At 48.5% G+C, this 21263-nt stretch overlaps 2 protein-coding genes across 2 annotated transcripts; both read left to right on the plus strand.

Moving 5' to 3' along the window:
• The first annotated feature begins 8206 nt into the window (after nucleotides 1-8206).
• BO82DRAFT_48043 (uncharacterized protein) lies at nucleotides 8207-8549 on the plus strand. The gene has a single exon (XM_025641238.1). The coding sequence runs from the start codon at nucleotides 8240-8242 to the stop codon at nucleotides 8489-8491; it is 252 nt and encodes an 83-aa protein (XP_025493123.1). The 5' UTR covers nucleotides 8207-8239; the 3' UTR covers nucleotides 8492-8549.
• A 1831-nt stretch (nucleotides 8550-10380) lies between these two features.
• On the plus strand, nucleotides 10381-11750 carry flbD (putative MYB family conidiophore development protein FlbD). Its single transcript, XM_025641239.1, has 2 exons — nucleotides 10381-10412; nucleotides 10612-11750. Exon 2 carries the CDS (start codon nucleotides 10677-10679, stop codon nucleotides 11646-11648), a length of 972 nt encoding a protein of 323 aa, XP_025493124.1. The 5' UTR covers nucleotides 10381-10412; nucleotides 10612-10676; the 3' UTR covers nucleotides 11649-11750.
• Nucleotides 11751-21263: the final 9513 nt, after the last annotated feature.

Here is a 21263-nt window from a genome sequence, read left to right on the forward strand (position 1 = left end):
CATAGCAGGGAGGGAAAAGATGAAGTGAGTGAATAACAGGTTTGTGATGATTGAACACCGAGATAGTGCTGTTGGGTCCGGTCGATGCCAGACGGTACATACGTACACACTTGGTTGGTGTGGTGTAGGTGTAGTAGAAGATGGATCGGAACTATTGGCTATGGGCGGATTCCAAAGATCTGCAGCCTCTTTCGTCCATCGGGGACCGGGGAATGGGGAGGGGGAAGAGAAGGGAAATCCCCGTAGCTCATTGGTGGTCAGAGCCAGAAACGGACGGGGCGCCCATGCCCTTTACCTTAGTATCGGGTCGAGATTCACCTCGATTGAGTTTTTTTCTTTTTGTGCTTAAGCCCGGCTAGATTAAGTTGATTGATTGATTGACTATGATTATTAGGTTGGGTTCGATTGTTTCCCGTCTGCCCGGACCCAAAGGTTGAATCTGCCCCAGTATTTAGGTACTGTACGTAGGGTTTAGAAGAAAAGCAAAAAGCAGAAAAGACAGAGGGGACGGGAGAAAAGAAAAAATAAAGAAACACAAAAAAGAAAAAAGAAAAAATCCCACTCACTCTCTAGCCCGGTTGGCTATCGATGTTAGAAGCATAACGAGATTTAAACTGAACCCCGACAACACCGCAGTGAGGGAGGAGCCACTTTCTCCTCCCCGGGAGACGTTAGTCGTCACTCGATCCCCGTCACCAGGGCCACTCTTGGGCCCAGAATCCCGAGCCCAGCCTGCAGGTGCCCTGTTCCGGTAGGCTTTTCTGGCGCTGTGCCCTGGCAGTGGCAGTGACTCGAGCAGAGGGGAAAAAATTAACTTCCTTGACAGCGGGAGATCCGTTGGGGAACGAGGTCTGGTTCGGGACAACGGCGTACAGTCTGAGGCCCTCAATGGGGCAGTCGGTCTTTTACAGGATCCCATCCCTATCTCCTGGTGTTTGCCTGGGTGTCCGCAGGGAGCGAAACTGGGGAGGTGGCTTCGGAGAGTTGCGAATTGAGGGTTGACTAACATAGTAAGTACTTTGAGAATTTGTCAGACTTGCGACACCATTGAACGTGTGAAGAAGTGTAGGAGCCAAATGTCCAACCGAGGCAATAGTGCCGCCACATCAAATCAATCTGCATTGGTCCACAGAGACATATACACATGCAGCACGAGACGAAGGAGGAGCTCTACCTTGACGGTAAGCCGCACCATAGCGTTTGGTGATGGAAGCAGGCTATCGCGGGTCGACTATCCAGAGTCCCTAGCCGTTGTATCGAAGTTACTACTCCCAGAGGGCCCGGTGGTTGTGGTTGCGATTGTGGTTGTACAAAGGAGGCCTATCCAAACTAGGCAGGGCATGTGCGCTGTGAAAGGGGGGCGGGGGGAATGAATCAATCCTCCGCTCTGCGCGCATACACATCCAGAGCACAATTAGAGAGAGAGAGAGAGAGAGAGAGAGGGCATGACGTATCCGCCACGTACGACTTATCTTTGCGTGCGTACTTGCGCAGTCAGTCGGAAGGATGGATCATCTCAGTGCCACTTTCCCTTCTCATCGGTTCTCCATATGAACTCGTTTATCATCATGGTTACGTCGAGTTATACGATCTACACATGTTGACAGGCATTCCTGCTCTGAAACGGGGGAAGGGGAATGGATAAGAGCAAGACAACGAACTGCAGTGCAGCCCTTGTCCCTGCATGATCTGATTCCCCGTTAGGGAGATTCCCAATGATGTATGCGAATGGAAGTATTCGTCAGTCAATCAGTCATTCAGTGAGTAAATGAGTAAGAACGGAGTCCGGGAGAATATTGGTGTATACATTACAGGTAGTTAAGTGTTAGTATTAGTGTTAGTGTTGTTTAGTGGTTAGTTACCCGGTGGATCCTGGTCCGTTCGGCGAGAGGGGGTTGCAGGAGGTGCAGGAGGTGCAGCATTGGTGGTGGGGGCATTGTTAACCTGATAACTGCCCTAAACCCCAAACAGATAATTCGGGAGGACAGTCTAGCCGGGCATCTGGAAGGGATCGGGGATTCCACATGGTCCCCGAGGAGGAAAACATAAACCCCGATCAGAGAGGGCAGCCAATCAATGCCTGCATGCTTCCCCGACAGTAGCCCGGTCGCGAAGCCCACCCCCGCGACGTCATGGTCACTCAAAGGTACCGGAGTCAACTGGCTGAAGTACTGTACTACTACCAACCCTCCGCCATCGGATACCAATTGGCATGATGAAAAAGAAAAAGCAATGTCTTACCCGATCTGGGTTATCTCGATCATCACGACGGCGTACAGTACCGTCATCAGTACCCTGCCACTGTTGTTCCCAGTGGAAGGGTTTAAACCGTTTTCCCGACCGAGGATCTGAATGCTGGTCGAGGAATGATCAATGATATGAGTAACTTACCCTATGCAGTAACTAGTATCTTGTGGGCTAACTCGCAATACAAATCTCACCAAAATGATCCCCACAACAAATACGTGCAGCTTACCTCTTCTAGTCACAAACCTCCATACACCTTTACCCGTCGACATTGACCGCTGATGAAAATCATGGATAGATGTAAAAATCCTGCGTAGATATCAACTACCTTTCAAGTGTTAGGACGAGGATTTTGTGACACTACCGTATGCCCGGAGAATCCGAGTCCAAGCAGGGCGATAGCCGAGGATCTACTCTGCTTTCCTTGGAAAAGTACTCCGTACCTTCCCAGCATTTGAAGAAGTAAAGGAAGTTCAAGGTTGTGATGCATTCCAGGTTATGCTTTCAGGTTCCTTTTTTTTTATTTTTTTTTTCTTCTTCCTCTTCTTCTTCCCTTTTTTGGCAATGAGATACACAATCCATGAGGAATTGCAATGAATAGAGTTTGGAGAGTGACTGACAGCCGGTGCTCGGACCCCCTGAGGTTCGCAGCCTTCAAGGCCCGACAGTCAGGAAACAGCGGCGGGATGCGAGAGCGCCGTTCGCTCCACCCCCCTTCTTCTCTCGTCTTCCCCATCCTCCTGTCTGTGGTGTGGTGTGCAGTGCCCTGGTGCAGTGCAGTGGCTCTGTCTCTCTATCCCGATCCAGACCTACCTACAGACCATCCTTGTTCAACTCCCCTTCGGCGTTGCACCGCATTGCATGGGAGCAATGATGAGACAGGGCTTATGTGAATACTTTTTTCTGGTCTTTTCTTTATTTTTTTTAATTGTTTCTTTTTTTTTTTCATTATTTCCTGTTTTGTCTTCTTCCTCTCTTCACCTGTCGCTTCCAAATCGCAACAGCTATACTTACAGTTGCCGCTACCATCATCGTGTCGATCGGATTGCGTATCTCGTCATCCACCGCCTTGGTATGAGCCGATTCTCCCCCAGTATAGGAGAAAGAAACATGTAGCATTGATGGGCATACTGTACAAACCAAAACGCCTTCTGCCGCAGGCTGAAGGATTACATACATAGTAACTTAATATATCTCAAGGGGCCCCCTAGCCCTTGAAGCTGGAATAAACACATAAATTGAGTGCTGCTTGATTTTCAGGTATGCCGCAGGCAAGGCCAGTCAGTCTACGGAGCAAGACAGAGCGAAAAGGAAAGCTGCACGCTAAGCCTCCAAAGTGGCAGCAACTAACCAGAGTTCATCTCAAATACTTCCTTTGCATACTCCTCATTCTCCTTGCTGATTGGTCACCTAGTCCCCAGGGTAGAAAGCCGGGCACCATTTCGCGGAAGCACCTGAGAGTTGAAGCTGAACTAGCACCAACCGGTCGTAGCACTGTACATCCTCCTTCAGCGACTGCTTAGCCTCCGCTGTGCCGGGGCGCCCGCCCCTCTCCCTCTCCCTTCCCTTTCGTGATCAATCAATAGTCCGGAGCGGTTGTGAATGGGAAGAAAAAATGATCCTTGTGTGGTCCCCCTCCTTCCCCATTCCCAATTGAGAGTAATGACTTTACAAACTACGAATCTTACGAGAACTTCCGCCGAGTTTGGTGCGGAAAAGCATTTCCACCCATCTGACCACCGCCATAATTGTTCAGGGCAGTGTACGGTACTGGCAAGCCCTGGTCCTTCGCAGACTTGAGATTGATCATTGATCTTGTCAGGTCGAGTTGAGTATCGTTACAAGCAAAATGATGATGGATACACCGCGCAGGGGTATAGTGATTATGTATCTGTATATACCGTATATACAGTATGTAGTGAAAATTAAGTATTTATTGCCGTACGGTATGTATGAGTATGTGCACCATACACCATATGTATGGACGTATGTACAGTACAGTATGCCGTTTGTCGGGTATGTTATACCCACCTACCCTGCCACAACACCCTCCGTACCACGAGGAGAAAGAAGGAAAGACCAGGGAAGGGGGAGGGGTTCAGATCGCCAGGTAAAACTGTACGTACCCGTCCACATGGCAGTCTTGCAACAACAGCAGCAACCGCAACCTTTTCTCTCCCAAGACGTAGATGGCGTTTGACGGGTTTTCAATAGTTTCTTTTCTAAAATCGATTTTTGGCTTTTCTTGGGCTTCTCTCAACTCAACCCCAATCCAGATACGAGAGGAGGGGCAGACAGCTTTTGCTTCCCCAATCCCCCATGGAACAGACCGACCTTTCAAAAGAGCGTTGGATTTTCGCTAGCCTTTTCCTTTTTTCTCCCTGAGGACGGGCGGGGACATTACAAAGGGAAGGGGGGCAGGCGCACAAAAGGTTGACTGACACTTTTGACAGACGTTGGGCAGGATTCAAGGGAGGAAAGGGAGTGGGTAAGGTAGGGGGGAAAGCTATCGTTGGAAAATCCTGCTCCACCATTAACAGTCGTACCAAGAACTCAGTATTTCGTAGTGAGTGACAAAAAGTGAAAACTTGATCGATTCCTGGTTGCTGAGTCGTGGGTGTGGGTAGTAAGTCCATTTCAAACCAAAAACAATATGATTGTTGTCGGGTTTTTATCCTCTGGTTCTTTTGTTAAATTGTTTTCACCTTCGTCTGCTGTTGTTATACTTCCATCTTCTTGAATTTCCTAATTCCTTTGTGTAGGTTCTTTCCCTGATAAGCCCAGGGAAACTAAGGCAGGTACTAGGTAACTTACCAGATAGTGTAGCACCGGAGTAGGCACACCAGTGCTGTGCCTATGTGGTGTGCCTATGGGTCCATGGGATCGAGATACATACATCCGATCTAAAGGAATCCCGTTTATCATTCCCTGATCAGGACTAGTCCTGGGGTTCCAGAATGACAAATGTCTTTATTGGGCTAGCCAATCATCTGGTGTAAAAGGCTGATCGGAGCAGTGGTTCGTCACGTCATGTGTGGCTCAGGGGTTCGTGCATTTTGCCCTCTTCTCCTGCCCCATTTCTTTTTGGGTTGTTTTGCATTTTCCTTTCGGGAAACAAGCTATTGTCAGGTAAGTTAGGTTATCTTTCAAGGTACCAAACTTTCATCATGTATGACGGGTAGGTAAGAATGATAACCCATCCGATCGGATAAACCGCGGCCCCTTCTATATTCATCGACCAAAGTTCGCTTCAACGGTTCGTCCCTACATAGCTCGTGGCGTTCGCCTGGAAGACTTATCGTTCTGTGACCTATGCGTGGTCCAGCTGGCCCAGCCGACGCCCACAAAGAATCTGGGATCTATCTTTCGGTGGGCACTTGGTTTTCTGGTACGTAGTAGAAGTTTTGTCTCGGATGACAGCTACTTACCTTTCCCTCGGTAAACTGCTAGTTCTAGAATAAGCAGAAAGGAAAATGATACCAGAAAGGTGACCGACCATCCGCTGCTCTGTGCTAAGAATCTGTAACAGAACACGGACAGCCTTTGCATTCGGTAGGTAGAGGACGATCTCGCTTCACGGAGAATTTTTTTTTTCTTTTCTCTCTTGGTTGGGTTGCACCCGCGTTAAGAGTTTACCGAAATAAGGCTGGGGAAAAAAGGAATTTTCGGGGACACTCTATGGCCGGGGGAGTGGGTGGTGCACCATGTAATCTGAAACCACGCGAACCGAAGAAGAGCAACGATCGCTCGTTTCTTTTGCCGACTACCTCATGATTGCTCATGATTGTTGATTACAATGATGATGATACTAAGTTGATAACCGCACGATGATCTGGATAAGATCGACTCACCATATCCACCTTTCTCCGCTTCCATCTCACGACCAAGGATCACAGTCGATTTGCAAGCTTCGATCACTTCAGATCGGCCAATGGCAGTCATGATAGATTCCGATCGGACAATCCTTTTTTTATGGGTTTTCATCATCATACAGAGGAGTTCTGAGAAGCGACTCAAGCGAGGTACTAGTGGACCATAGTTGCAAAAAAGGGTTGACGTTAGCCTCTTAGTCCCGTCAGTATGACAGCGGGACAGGCGCCGCCGCATGATTTAGAAGCACCTCCGGTGTGACTGGCTAGCTGTGGTACTTCCGTTCTCTATGACAGATTTCAAATCTTCCGACTTCCCCGGACGATCGTAGTCCCCGTATTCTAGTCGCCGGTTTACGTCTCCTAGGCTGGCGATAGTGGATGGGACAGGGTGGTATCCCTAACCACCTGTGATCACTGCTGAGGGCGTATCTGCATATGTCCTTTGCAGCAACCTGCAGAATTGCTCAAAGCTAGTCTTGAGAAGGCAAGTCACTCACAATTCTTCTTAGGAGCCAACCGATCTCGCCCTACATTCGTCTACCGCGCTCGATCCAGGAGGTCCAAATAGGGGGAATCCTGGATTGTTCGATGAGATCTATCATCCTTCTGCTGCATATGCGATACAAGCGAACATGTCCGAAAAGCTAATGGACCCGGAAAAAAAAAGAACCCTGCAGCAAAACGTGAGTCAGTATCTTGGATCTGACTTGTTGATTGGACCGAAACCGCTGGAAATATTGGTTTTTTTTTTTTTCTTTTTCCTTTTCCTCTTTTCGTAGGGAGGAGGAGTATTTTGAGATTCGCTGGTGGCATGTGCGATATTTCAGGTAGCCCGCTTCCCCATCGACTGTGCCCCTGAACGGATACATTCAGGCGGTGCTCGAACCTCCCCGTGGGAGTGTGCTATGCACCTGCATCGGAAAAGAACTCCAGCGACGAAAGTGCGATGTGCCGAGAGAAAAGATCACTAAGAGAGTGAGAGTTAGTCATCGCTGTCTCAAATTCCCGCAGCAGTGACAATCAAACATTAATGGGACCGAAGGGATGGGATTCTGTCCCGTGTGTTTGGCACGGCGGAATTCGGGGCGAGAAGCTTACTGGCAGCTGTGCGTAATGACTACTAGGTATTCGGGAGCAGCGGGCACACCGTTGAAACCAGGGGGTGGTCGAGCGGCATAGTTTAGCCCGCCTATGGCATCCATGATAACTTACCAAGTACCTGGTTAAGGAAGACGAAGCATGACTAAGAATGTGCCGCTGCAGACAGCGTACTCCGTACGGAGTAGCAAGTACTGCAGGTGACTGACTGGCCGACGAATGATCCCCGAAGAGGTATCCGTCCCAGAAATCGAGATTGTGCGCGATCTCAGTGTCGATCGCATCCCAAACAGGTATAAGACCAAATCAAAAGATTCCAAATTGTCGCAGGTTGGCCTGCGCCAATCACAAAACCCCACTTGAACAGTTCGATGTCATGTTCTGAATAACGGTCCACGGGGAGTGGGAGGAGTGAAGAGATCAAGGCTGGAACGGGAGGAATTAATAATTAGACTAGATTAATTGCAGCGGAATTCGATCATTCTTCTCATGGCTGGCTGAGACGGAGAACCACCACAACCACCACCATCACTGCAGCAAGCTGAGATTTCCTCTTATGGAATCATGCACTTTCCATTCTAACGTGGTATTGATGTGTAATATTTTGCAGCCCCCTCTCTATTAGAGAAGGTAAAAGAAGCTAGACGGGGCTTCGTTGATCAATTAACATAGGGAAGTAATTAATTTATTCTAGATGCAAAAGAGCAACCATAGCACACTCCCTCGCGATGAATTCCAGCCTGTCAGGTACTGAAGTACGGAGTACAGTCACTAAGTACTTCTTGACTTTGTAGGTAGAGCACTCTGTAGTAGATAGACTCGATCTGTCACTGCCCAATTTCATTAGTATGGTGGATCCATCCTGATTCGAGTCTGTCTCTCCTGGTTCAATTCATGTTTCTTGTGCCTAGATTAGCCCTAAATGAGCGAGTCCGCTGCCCGTGATGTCGGCGCAGCAGCTCAACACCTCACAACACCATCTTCCACCATGCGGGCGGAAGGGGGCATGGCAGGAAGCGAAGATGGTTTTGGATTCCATTCCCTTGGTTTATTTTTACCTACTTCCCTGTTCCCTGCCAGCCCCCCTCCGTCTCCTCTTCCCCCTTCCTCCGCTCTTGTCGTTTGTCGTTTGTTATCATGGTCCCCGAAGGAGCCCGCCCCGCAGGATCCATGAAATTCTGCATTCGACGTGTATGACCCCCCTTCCTCGCATTTACCTACACTTCGCCGTTTTTGCCGCACCCGTTGCTCCTGTCAGGGCCGCCTGGACTTAACAAAGGCATGGGTCAAGCTGCGGCGGTTAGTTCGCCTCAGTCGACAGATCGCTTAAGACTACAGGTCACCATGAGAGCGGGGAATCCACCACCTAATTCTCTGGCGTGTATATACCTTTATATCTACAATGCTACTAGCGTGGGGAAAAGCAAACAAAAAATAAAAAAAAGAATATCAAACCATCCACCGCGTAAATTCTTAATCCAATTTAGGTCACAAGAATCAGCAAATCAAGCTAAGCACTCTCTCCGCCCTATTTTTTCGAATCCATAGGACTATGGCAGAATGGGGATAGAGACAGAGAGGGGGGGGTGTGGGAGATATGGCGCTTGTGCTCTGACTGGACTTATTTCGTCATCGTGGAACTTATATAGAACTAGTGAAGATCATATTACCAGGGTGCCCCATGCAAGTAAGCGCCCCAGGACACATTGCTCGCAGCAAAGCATTTCAGTTGGATAGCTCTCAAAGATCTGGATAGTAGCTCCTCTGCCAACTATAGCAGCATTCTGAGGAAGGCCAACTAGCCTTGCCTCAGATATAGATGAGTAACGGATTGGCATCCCCTGGACGACGTCTCAAACTGTCTCTGCCTCTTACATAACGAGTCGGTCGGTTAACGATAGACCTAAGCAGCGCAACAAGTGCGCGGAAACAAGAAAAAGCAAAGATTCAAAATAGAACAGAAGCTGCATGGAGCTACAGCGGGTGCCTCACTCGGGCCAGCGACTGGCACCTCTAATATCCCTGCTGCAACACCGATCCTGTGGTAAAGCCCGTCAGTGTCCGGGAATAGTGGCAAATCTTTCCCCACGACTCAGAAACGCCAGCTGCAGCAGCTGATAGCTGCCTTGCTTGCTTTTTCAGCCGCGTGGTTGTTTCGCTTCTCTGTCAATGATGGGTCCGATTTTACCGAAAGAAGATACTGCAGAAAGAGTCCGTCCCCAGCGCTAGATTAAGGAGATGAGATCGGTTGAGCCCATGTTCAATTAATGGTAATGGTAATCTGATCGCTTCTTCGTGATTGTGGTTAGGTAAGTAAGTGTATATGGCTGAGAATGGTTATTTGTAGACAGAATGATGTTTTGGTGACAGACAGACGGGGGCACAATCGATCTGTCTAGCCTCTTTGGTGTGTTTAGCAGTAACATACTGTAGGGCGTCAGTCGGCTAGCTGAGCGTTTCTTACCCTTCCCTATACAAAGTGTACGGATACTTCCATTTACAATACATACGTACTAGTCATACTCCCCTGGTATGGTAAGGAATGAAGGAAAATAGAAAAAAAAAATGAATTACACTAATCTCGAGAATAATAACAACCACCTTTATTTTTCTGATAATCTTTTTTTTTTCGGGTCGAAAAATAAAAATAATAAAAAAAAACATTCCTCCGACAACTGTCAGCTCCGAGATCTTGGATCAGATCTTCTCCTATAGCGTGCTGGTGTGGAGCAGTAACCCATTTTTCTCTGACCCGTCTCCCTGGTCATTGTATCCTTCTGTTGCTGCTTGTTGCTATAATAGAAGATCGTAACCTTTCCATCTCCATCCCTCCTTTACTTGACTATTGTTAAATCGTCCTTGTCAACACCTTTTAAAGTCCCGACGGGTCTCACTTTACCTCTTCTCCTATATCTACCATTCCCAGGGACGCACCTTCGAACCTTATTCTCTCGAACAACCCAATTTCCAAGTCCCTCAACTCTCGATCTACTACTTGCATCATCCAGCTGCTTGGATCTGTGGTCATTGCGCCTTGCTCCTTGCTCACCTTTCAGCTGGTGTTAGTCCTGCCTTGTGCACTGCAGTACCTTACCACGTACCTGCTACCTACCTACCTACTACTACTACTACTACTACTACTACTACTACTACTAGTAAGTAGTACTGGACTTCTACTCCGGAAACAACCCCACGGTAAGACACCCTTGGCTATTTTACTCTTCAGTCTTTCCCCACCCGCCCATACATTATCCCCAAACGTATCTGCCCGCTTTCCCTTCCTCAACATCCTTCCTGTCGACATTGATTGTTTCCGACTGTTATAATTCACACTTTTTCTCTCTAATTTCCTCCGATCATCTATTGTGCCAGAAGTCTAATCTTCATCTCACAGAAACTCAAACTTGAATCTTGCTCTCCACGATTCAGCCGCCCCTTGCGTTATCATTTCCATCCACAATGGCACCTACTCATCGTCGTGGACCCTGGGTCCCGGAGGAGGATCAGCTACTGCTACAGTTGGTTCGCGAACAAGGCCCCAATAACTGGGTTCGTATTTCTCAGCACATGCACTATCGCTCTCCCAAGCAATGTCGGGAGCGATTCCACCAAAACCTAAAGCCCTCGCTGAACCGCGAGCCGATTTCAGCTGAAGAAGGCTTGATGATCGAGCGCATGGTGGATGAGATGGGCAAGCGGTGGGCCGAAATTGCCCGGCGTCTGGGGAATCGTAGCGACAATGCGGTCAAGAACTGGTGGAATGGCAGCATGAACCGCAAGAGGAGAGGCCTGCCCACTTCTCCTCACTCCGGACGCACTCTTTACGGACGAATCGAAGCTCCCTATGCACGGACTTCTTTGGCGCTGAGCAGCCCCGTTAGCCGATCCCGCTACTCCTCTATCTCCAGCGAGAGACCGATTTCCTCCTGGACCAAGTCTTCCTCTTCCCGCCGGGAATCCTTCTCAGCATCTTCCATCAACTGCCCTCGGCAGTTGACGCCCATCTTCACCCTTCCCGCCCTGAACCGCCCAGTGGAAACACCTTTGACCTCGCCCACCTACTCAGATGCACCCTCAATGGAGCCACCGTCGATGGTCTCGGATCACAACTCCGTCTCTTCCTCGCCCAGAACCGTCGCCTCTCCTCAACTTCTCCCTGTGCCGGTGGATATGCGACACCTCTATGGCGATGCTCGCAGACAAAGCGCATCATCCATGCAAACCACCGACGAAAGCTACCTCCCCAATCCCTACGGAACCAAGACTCTTGATCCCCTTTCAGATCTGTCTTTCAAGCAACGATGGACTTCCGAATACCAGCCGTGGAACCGACCATCTTCCTTATCTTCACCTACCTGGTCTGTCGATTCAGAAGATAAGACCGGATCGCCACGTGATTCCCGCATGGGTCTGCAAAATCTACTCAATTGATTGACGACGGTCCTTTCGTTGACCTGCTGAGAACGATTGCATGACTCCTTTTACTTCACCACGATATCTCCAGCCATTTCTCTGTATATTTGAGAGCTCCAACCGACCCTTGTCACTCTTTCCTGACTGGTTTCCCTATTTTTCCTTTGTATTCATACCATGTACATTGTTTTCATCTATGCTTCGGGCTATGTCCACGGCGGGTCACGTGGCAAGCGACCTAACCGTTTTTCTTACGGTACGAAGAAAAGTATTCGGGGAGAATATCTTGCGTTTCTGTTTCTGTTTGGCTTCTCCTTTGTTTACTGATGAACTTTTATCTACGGTGCGCACTTCTGGGTATAAAGCGGGCCAGAGTCGGTGAAATGTGTTTTTGTATATGTCAGTTCTGATTCTTTCGGCCATCTTGTGAGCTTGGATTTAATAATACCCCAATGGTTGTTTTTGGTTGATTACAATGTTTTGTCACGCGCGGGAAGAGCATTATTACTACTATTATTACACCTAATAATACCTTAATATTCTCTTGACCTGAAATCATTTGCCGTCTACATGTCCAGTTAGCGCATCGCGCATCCTCGGATGATTTTGCCCGAACCGATTCATGAGAAGTGCCGTCTCGACCGTTGCATCATATGTGAAGGAGAGCAGACTGGGAGCAAATCAGATTGTCCGGTTCCCGCGACACAGCTTATCCATCGTCCAGGTGGCTGGCTGTCATCAGCCCATCTTTCGCCAGTCAACGGCCATGGGCTCACACGGTTGCGCGCAAGGGGCGGCGCACCACTTACGAGGAGGCGAATGTTGAAGACGAAGGAGGCAGACAGACACGGACGAGCCACAGCCAAATGGGCCGAGTAGTCCAGGGATTCAATGTCTGGATCAACAACCGCGCAACATGAACCTGGAAAAAAGAAAAACCACAGGGGAAAGAAAAAAAAATTGGAACAAAGGAGAGACGAAAACGAAGAAGAAGGCGACGAAACAGCAAAAGCAACCTGAGTAGACTGTACTGTAACACCCTCTCACATACATAGTCTTGCGCACGAAGCTGAGGATCGATAGGTCTATTGAGCAGCGCAGCTGACAACAACCATCCCCCTCCTATCCTCCTCTCACCCCCTCAAAACGGATGCGTGGTTCATGCATGGCTTGACTGCCAATGGCCGGATGCTCACCCGCTTCCTTGACCAGTGCAGTTTGCAGAGTGGGTGTGGGTGTGAGTGGGTTGGCCCCAGTCAGGATTCTCGGGGAGGTATGGATAGTACTCATAGGTAAGGTTGATAACCTAGAGAAAGTTTATTCAGGGACACTGGCCGAACTATGATTGACTTCAGGGGGGGGGGAAGGCTTGCATGATTTGCCAGTGAGTCCCCCTCCTTTCTCCTTGTTTTCTCTCTCTATCTCATTGCGCGTTTGCAGCTGTTGCTAACGGTTGGGAGGAGGCATCGGCCTCGGCCTCGCTCCTCGTTGTTGAACCTTGCCCTCGAATCGAATGGAGCGAACTGCAGGCTTGTCCACCGGTGATTCACCAGTGGCTGCAGGAGATCCCATTTTTTTCACCATCAGCCTTCTGCCAGAGTTCGGAGAAAAGTAAATTCAAAAAAGCACCCTAACGGACCACGTTAACTTTACCACCGTCCGTCTTTGTCTCGGCTCAAGAAAAACGTCCCAACCGTCAATCCCTGTCTCGGTGGAGCCATCGCATGAGCGACGTCAAGGAGAAGCAACCATGAGGAGAGGAGGGGCAACGAAGAATAGGAATGTCTCCCTTGGACTCGGCTCTCATGTGCCACCACCCACTGGACTAGCTCTAGCCAGTAGGCTGTCCTCGTTATCCTCTTCTAAATACGGCCATGGTGGATCAAGGATGGCTCCCTACCACTGTCTGCCTGACTCGCCACTATGCTACGAGCAACACAAAAAGCCACATCCCCTTGAAACACCCATTCCCCCATTCGCTGACTGCATACTAATCAATCATGGAAGCACCCTGCCTGACTCATGAATGTCTGGACCTTTTTGTTTTCCCTTTGCAACTCCCCGTCCCCCCTTTCTCTCCCCCTCCCTCTCCCTCTCCGTATTTTTCCCTACCCTGGGAGCGGGAACCTGGCATGTTCATGCTGGTTATAAGTTAGTCTAGGCTATACCTAGAGCCCGGAGTTGTATGCCAAACCAGTCTGCATGGAATCCCCCGGGGAGCTTGTCCGTTTTTTCTTGCCCGTTCCAGCCCCAGTCCGCCCGGCACTAAGTACGCTTGGACGGTGCACCTGGAAAGCCCTACCCATATGGTGCTATACATACTATGTTCTCTCCCGGCTCTCGGGCTCAATCCAACACAAATGCGATGATCTACAATATTCCCGCGCACCACTCTTTAATTTCAACCCACCGCCCCGGCCGCTTTTTCCCCGCTCAAGCTCAATTCGCCGAAGTTTGCCTTTTGGTCTGGGCCGTTATCGAATGCTTCTTTTCTTACCTAGTACACTGGACTGTACACTGTACACATGGCCAGTGCTTTGTTGGATGTCAGTGCTTTCCATCTGTATGTATCTGGATGGATGGACATTGGCTGTTACACAGGGTAATTTGTACCCATGTAATTATACACATCAATGGATGAGTCTACATCCAAGATTGGGCCCATGGTCCCTTGTTTGTTACACCAGGTGCTATATCATAACCCCCAATGGAGAAGAATAGACGAAGCAGGTGTGGGATCTAAACTGAAGTAAGGGTTTATCGTGGGGGGAGGGAAACGTTCTCCATGAGTCGTGAAGTGGAATCCTGTTCCCTGTTTCAACCTCCCTCCCCCCAAAACAAGTACAAATATAGCAACCGAAACAATGCTATTTATGATGTTAGACCCGTGACGATTCGATAACCAAAAAGTGCACCAACAAGTTGAAGATGACGATAGGGTTGACTTGCCTTTCTTTACTTTACATACAACTCAATTCAATTCCTACTGTGAAAGAATATAATCAGGAATTAACATACAAGTAGCCTGCACAGCCAAGAGATGGGGCTACTAACACAGTTGCTGTTGATTTGGAATTCATGAGCATTAGCGTCGCGCTTTCCCTTTTTGGGACTGAATCAACACCGAAAGGGATTTGGATCTGTTTTCTTTCCTTTCTTTTTTTTTTTTTTTATTTTTTCAAAGACGAAAGTCTCCAACAGCCTGCCCAACGTGACGTATTTTTCCAGGTCCGTTCTTCATCCTCTGCGAACTCCATTGTGACGAAATGAATCGTGTGCAGTTAAGTTTCCTCGGTTTAGTTCTCGGACTCCAGAATGGAAGGTGGTGGAACTGGTGGTTTGTTATCACTCACTGATTTTATCCACAAACCACCTTTCTTCCTGTGTACATTACAGTAATTTCTCCAAGGGACTCCCGAAACCGAACAAACCATTAGAAAAGACCAAGAACGAGGTTGATGCTGATGCTACTGGCCAGTGGAGACCCGGTGGAAAGAAACCGTTACACGATGCTGAATATCATGAACCTACCAGGAATCACGAGTACGTGACTCCGTACAGTATGCAAGTGCGGTTTTTCGGTACCAGTCAACTTTTACTACGTATATCCCCTTCCCTGCAAGCTCTCGGTCACGAATAGATGCTCGTTATAGACTATATGACTTTAAGATTAAGCCACCGCTGGCTTGGTCGATGGACGGCGTTTATTGGGTGGTGGTTTGAAATTGCTTAATATAATTTCGATTCGAAATGGCCCCTAGACGAAGATCGAAGCTCAGCCTGACAGCTGAAACAAAATCCCCACCCACACACATACACATAGTACGTATACGGGCTTTAGACACGAAGGGGAGGAAAAGAAGCCACAATCCAGCTTCCTTTCAGCTTCCAGGACATTATGTACATGAGGATCAGTTCTTGAAACAACCCAGAATGTTTCTCCCAACCTTCGATCGCAAAAACAAACAAGAACGAATCAATCTGGCCCAAACAAGACTCCCCCCGCCCTCGCGGGCCCAAGATTTTCCCAACAAACACGATCTGCTCTGCGGTCTGACGCGCCCGCCCGCCAGCGCGGGCTTTAATCTATTTTGTGGGGATTTAGTGCCCATCTCCATAATTTGGAACTTGAATGAGTATAAGAAGTTCTTTCTTTTTTGATTCTGTTTTGATTTTTATTTTGGTCTCCAGACAAGGGAAAGGGGCATGGATGGATATCATTGATCCATGATCATAATTGTACTAATTCAATATCATCATCCATTCCGAGCATAAAGAAGGGGGGAGAGCATTGAGGCTAGCGGGGAGTTTTGGTGATCGTCAGTTATATGCAGCTTGATGCATGAATCGGGGAGCTTTACCTTGTTCCAAGTAGATTATCGGTGACCAGAGTTTGATATCATCATGCTTATTGTTATAATCGATATTATGATTCCCTTCTCGCTTCAAGACAAGACCCAGCCACCCCCATATCGCAGTCAATAGTAAATCTCCAGCTTCCGCCTATCGTAGATACCGACTCCGTACTCCGTAGCTGCCTGATCTGCCCGCATCCCGACGGAATGTAATGTAATAATAGGCGGTCATTATGCCTTTCCCAAACAAGATCCAGAGCTCTAGACCTTTGTTGAACTAACCGTTCATGATGAGAGATTGGGGGCCAATTCTCTCTCTCTCTCTCTCTCTCTCTCTCTCTCTCTCTCTAGCCTTGTCATCTATGTAACTATGGTGTATATAGTCAGATTCAATGCTCCACTAATAAACCCTTATGAAACAAAGTCTTGTCCTTATGCATCGCATCGGATGTAAAATACGCCTGGAGACAACGCCCGATTACTAGATCTGGAAAATAAAGCAACGGCCCAACCGTCGTGGACACAGCCCGCAGAATTCGAGAGTAGTTCGTTAGGGTTGAGTGTGTGACTTGACTTCAGCCAGCCAACGGCGTTGCCGAACTCGACCATCCATCGCCTTTTGCTTCGAGTATTTCTACCGAGTACTGTACGTCGTACGTCCCCAAAGTTCCAGCAAATGTGGGAAGTCAATCACTTGGGGGACTGGTACCGACCGTATACTAATGATCTTCCCGGTGGTGTGGTCCTAGCTTGACCGCCCCGACAAAACCGTTTCGTTTTTTTTTTTTGTTTTTCGGTTGGCAAGCGACCGCGCGATCTAAACCCCCCTCCAAAAAAAACCACCCTCTCCAAGAACCAAGACTTGGGCTAGTGTCTGATGTGAAACGGCCGCGTCGGTTTGAGAGGACAAGATGGGAGGCTAAAGATGAATCTTTGGCCCGAGTTATCCGGTTGGTAGTCTAGTAAGTACTCCATAGTCCATCTGGAGTGATTGGAGCTTCTCGACGTCCCGCTAACGTATCGGATATCGCGATCTCAGTGTCCGCCCGCTGAGGCGGAGCCCCTGGGTTAAGGAGAGTCCCCTACTCTTTCAGCGATAGAGTGGCCCCTTAAGGATAAGACCTATATTATCTTCGACTGTTCGCTAAATGCAACGGAAAGATTGGTTGGTTTTCGCGTTGCCCTTTTTCTCTCTGCCTCCCTCTACGCTCCGCTTTTCGGAAGCTGATATGCAGTGATTTCAAAGAAAATATCGGAATCGGAAGATTTACACTTACAGTTACACCCATGGTCGCGCTGCTACCATCCGTCACTAGGCTATAGGATCGTATAAATCGTATTGTCGATGAGTGTGATGGGAATCGGCTGCTCCAAAGCTCCGGGTGTGGTGGGGCTGACTCTTGACTTCCGTTGCTGCTATCGAAATGATGCGGATATGCCTTCCACCCCTACGCCTTTTTTTTGTTTTTGTCTTACCAAGCTCAATAGTTAATAGGGGTGGCTGATATTATGATGAAGGAGGATGTCAATGATGCATGAGTGTAGGCATGTTGACTTGGAAAAGGGCTCATCAGTCACTACATCATCATTATCATGGCCACCTTGTTGGGGGTTCTTGTTCACCCCCTCGTCTGAGTTTCCACTTCCGACGATGCCTAATGCCTGATTCTCTTGTGAAGTCCCCCCCAAACCCTGTTCGTTCTCATTTCCTTTACAATAGAATTTCTGCCAAAGTCTGTTTGGGGGGAGGGGGGGGGGGAAGCTCGTCTCGAGGAAAGAAAGTGGAAAGAAGCCGAAAGGATAACCTTGTTGACGGGCAGGCGGTTACCATAGCGTCGGGTACAGCCGATTTAAACCTCCTTCCCTTCCTGCCTGTAACGGACAATCAGGAAAACTCTACTTTCGGAGCATCCCAAGATTTTGGGATACTACTACGTATTGTTCAAGGAACACCTCGATGATGTCTGGGACGTAACGGGCGGGCTGCTACCATGGATCTTTGTTTTCTGGTATCTTCTGTTTCCTCCCCGATACCGAAAGGAAAGCTTTCTCCCCCCTCCTCTTTACTCTTCAATATCTTACCTACCCCCCCTCCCCCCCCCGGGTCCCACGCGTAATGGGCCAAGCAGTCATCAATCAATCATCGATCAGTATAGGAATTAAAGATAAATTAACAAGACCTCTTGCATATACCTCATCGAGCATAGTCGCTGGATGCTAAAACAACCCCCTCCTCCTCTTTTCTTCCTCTCCACTCCCGTTACCTGCCCGCATTTCCGATTCACATCATTCGCTTTCTATGGGGGGGGGGGGGGGGAGTTGGTTTAATTTGATATGCTTGGGATCGTGGGCCGGTCGGCGCCCCCCTCCCTTCACTCCCCGTCCGTCCAACAAATTGACCCCGCGGGTACCAAACACAAGAAAGAGATTGTGTACTGTGGTGCACTGTGTAGTACGTAAGTTTTCGGATATGCACGATTCTGACACAACACACTCTCTGTTCTGTCAAGCTTTTAGTGGTAGTATCCGGATCTCAACTCAATTATACTATTAGCATGATGACAACCCGCGCCCTGGTCCCCTTCTATCTATATACCTTGAACAACCTTAATGCAGAGGTATACATGCTGTCTTGCTGTCTTGCTATCTACTTGCATCCGAAAAGTAAATAGTGACGCATGGCAGAACACGGCCCTCACCTTCCGTCACTTACACAGTAGATCGATTGGTACTGTACCCGTGCCGTTCCTTTTTTCCCCCCTCCCTCGGCTTTATCGTTTAATGTCCCGTTGAAGATTCTAATTGGCTACCTCGTACGTGCACTCGGTGGTTTTGAACTCCCCAAACGGAATCAAAAGTCTTGCTGAGACTGGAGAGATTATAATTGAGCATCGGTATAGAAGTTCGCCGACTTTCCGTTCCTTCTCATCATCCCCGTAATTCAGCTCCCGTGGACCTCAAAGAAGAAGGGTGAGGTATCTAGAGGGGAAGTGGGAAGCAGAAAAACAACGTGAGAAAGGCTGGAACAAGTGGGTCCGCCCCATATTCCCCCTTCTGCCTGTCGAAGGAGCTAAAGGTCCCAGGTAGGTAGGTAGCTTCGCTGGGCTGGGCTGGGCTGGCTGGCTGGCTGGCTGGCTTCTCGGGGTTCAGAAGACAGAGAGAGAGAGAGAGAGAGAGAGATGCACCACTAAGGTAGGCATTTGGGAGGAGGGGACTGAGAGAGGGCCTGGCTTTCTTTCTTTTTGGGACGGGTTTAGCGCCGCGCCGCGGGGGCCCACTGGGCCATTTCTGATCGATGCCAGCAGGTGAAAAAGATGGGAAACCCAGCACAACGTTGAGATCAGACTCATCTCACAATTCTCATTGGTTCTCGGAGCATCTCGGTGTGCACGATGATCAATTTGGCTGGATTAGGACTAGGGTACCCGCCTTGCCGGTCCGCCCGTGATCGGCAACGATTTTCATTTTATACTGAATTTATGTTTTTCCCTTTTCGTTTTTGGATCGTGGTAAAGCAATTAACTAGTAAAGTGAGCTGACCTCATGCGGGTATGGATGCGGAGACGGAGAACGGCGGAATACACAGATCGGTTACTGTTCGTCCTCGTACCCGTACCCTTAGAGTATTGTACACAATGGTCAACAGATACATGTACAGTACGCATCAGGGATACTGCTGAATTTCATTGCGATACCTGCCTACCGCAAGCCTTGATGTCTTACTGTGTACGAGATAGTATACAACTCTCCCTTCTTTATCTTGGTTACCCTGCTGAAGCTGATACCTACAAAACAGAGCTTCGCCCAAAAAATCCAAATACAGACGGTACATATATAGAATTTCCTGGTGCGCCCGACGTGCCGCCCCCATTAGTGAAAGCATCTTCCACGCGACGCCTCTCCTCCGCCGTACAACTGCGCAGGGACCGAAAGGCAACCCGCGGGCACAAACCAATTACCAGATCCGGAGAAAATCAGCGAGAAGGACAGGAAATCTATAATAAGGGAAGGGGGGAATTTGCCACGGTCCCCAAGGAGTTATTTTCCATTCACCAGAGTGGACCGACCAACCGACCGGTCCCCCTTTGGGCTGGGCTGGGACTGTGGTACAGTATTTCCTTCCGAACAATTTACTGTATGTACTGTACATACTGTGCAGTACTGTGTAACTCAATACAGCAAGCTACAAGCCCTGTAAAGTATACTCCATTACCAATACAGTACAGTACTCTATGATACCGTACTTTACCGAATCCTGTGATCAAGACACTAGTTCCCTCGCCCCCTCAGAAGGGAAAAGAGAGAGGGCCAAAGCACAAACTGCTCATGCGCAAGGGGTTCTTCTTTTGCAAAAACACAAAAAGTAAAAATGATTATAAAAAAAGGAACCTTCCCACGTGGACTCGTCAGATACGGGCCGTTGCGGGCGTTTTCTCGGTATTGTTAGGGTATTAAACTTCGCCTCCGTACTTCTTTCTTTCTTGGTGCCTGCGTGTGTGGGTGTGTATTGTTTGTATAGTTTGTATATTATTCTGTATGCATCGGTGCTCATCCTCCCATCCTTTTGTCTGGTTATTTGACTGTCTCCTGATGTCTGATCCTGACTCATGCGATGAAGCATGCAGTATTTTGACCTGTACAGTAACATATAGAAGCATTGTTGGCGGACCTGACTTGAACTCAAGAGTTGCCCGGGCTAGTGTTTAGGAGGGGGTTTAATCCAATCACGTGGGTTTCTTTTCTCCTGCTCCGGCTGAACGCTACGCCACCACCAAAAGCAATTTGGCTGCAGGAAAAAACCAAGAATGAAAAAGAAAAAGAATGCCATTCAGCTGGGTAAATCGTCCGACCAAGATACTCGTAGGACTGGGAAAGGGCAAATCTGGCCTCCGAATCCGATCGATCGGGGGACCCGAAGTGGTTGTTGCATCATTCTCTTCTCCCCCGTTGATCTTGCTTCGATGATGGTCTTGTACTGGTTCTTGGGATGATTCCGATTATCTCATGACTCGCATCATGTCCGGGGGGATTGGAAGGGATCAAACTGATTTCTAGCAGGATTATTAACACTTTCCATTGCGTTGTTTCGTTTTTGTATGGGAGTTCTGTGATGCTATTATTGTTCTCAACAATTGTGGTGGGGATGCCCGGTCCTGTACAGTATATTACAGTACATACAGTACTCTACTACACTTTTGGAATGAGCTTATGTTTTGTTTTCTCGCTTGCTTTCCAGGAATTCACTAGCTATAGCAGTCCGGAGTATTTATTCATCACC

This window comes from Aspergillus uvarum (assembly GCF_003184745.1).
Source record: "Aspergillus uvarum CBS 121591 unplaced genomic scaffold BO82scaffold_19, whole genome shotgun sequence".
Taxonomy (NCBI): domain Eukaryota; kingdom Fungi; phylum Ascomycota; class Eurotiomycetes; order Eurotiales; family Aspergillaceae; genus Aspergillus; species Aspergillus uvarum.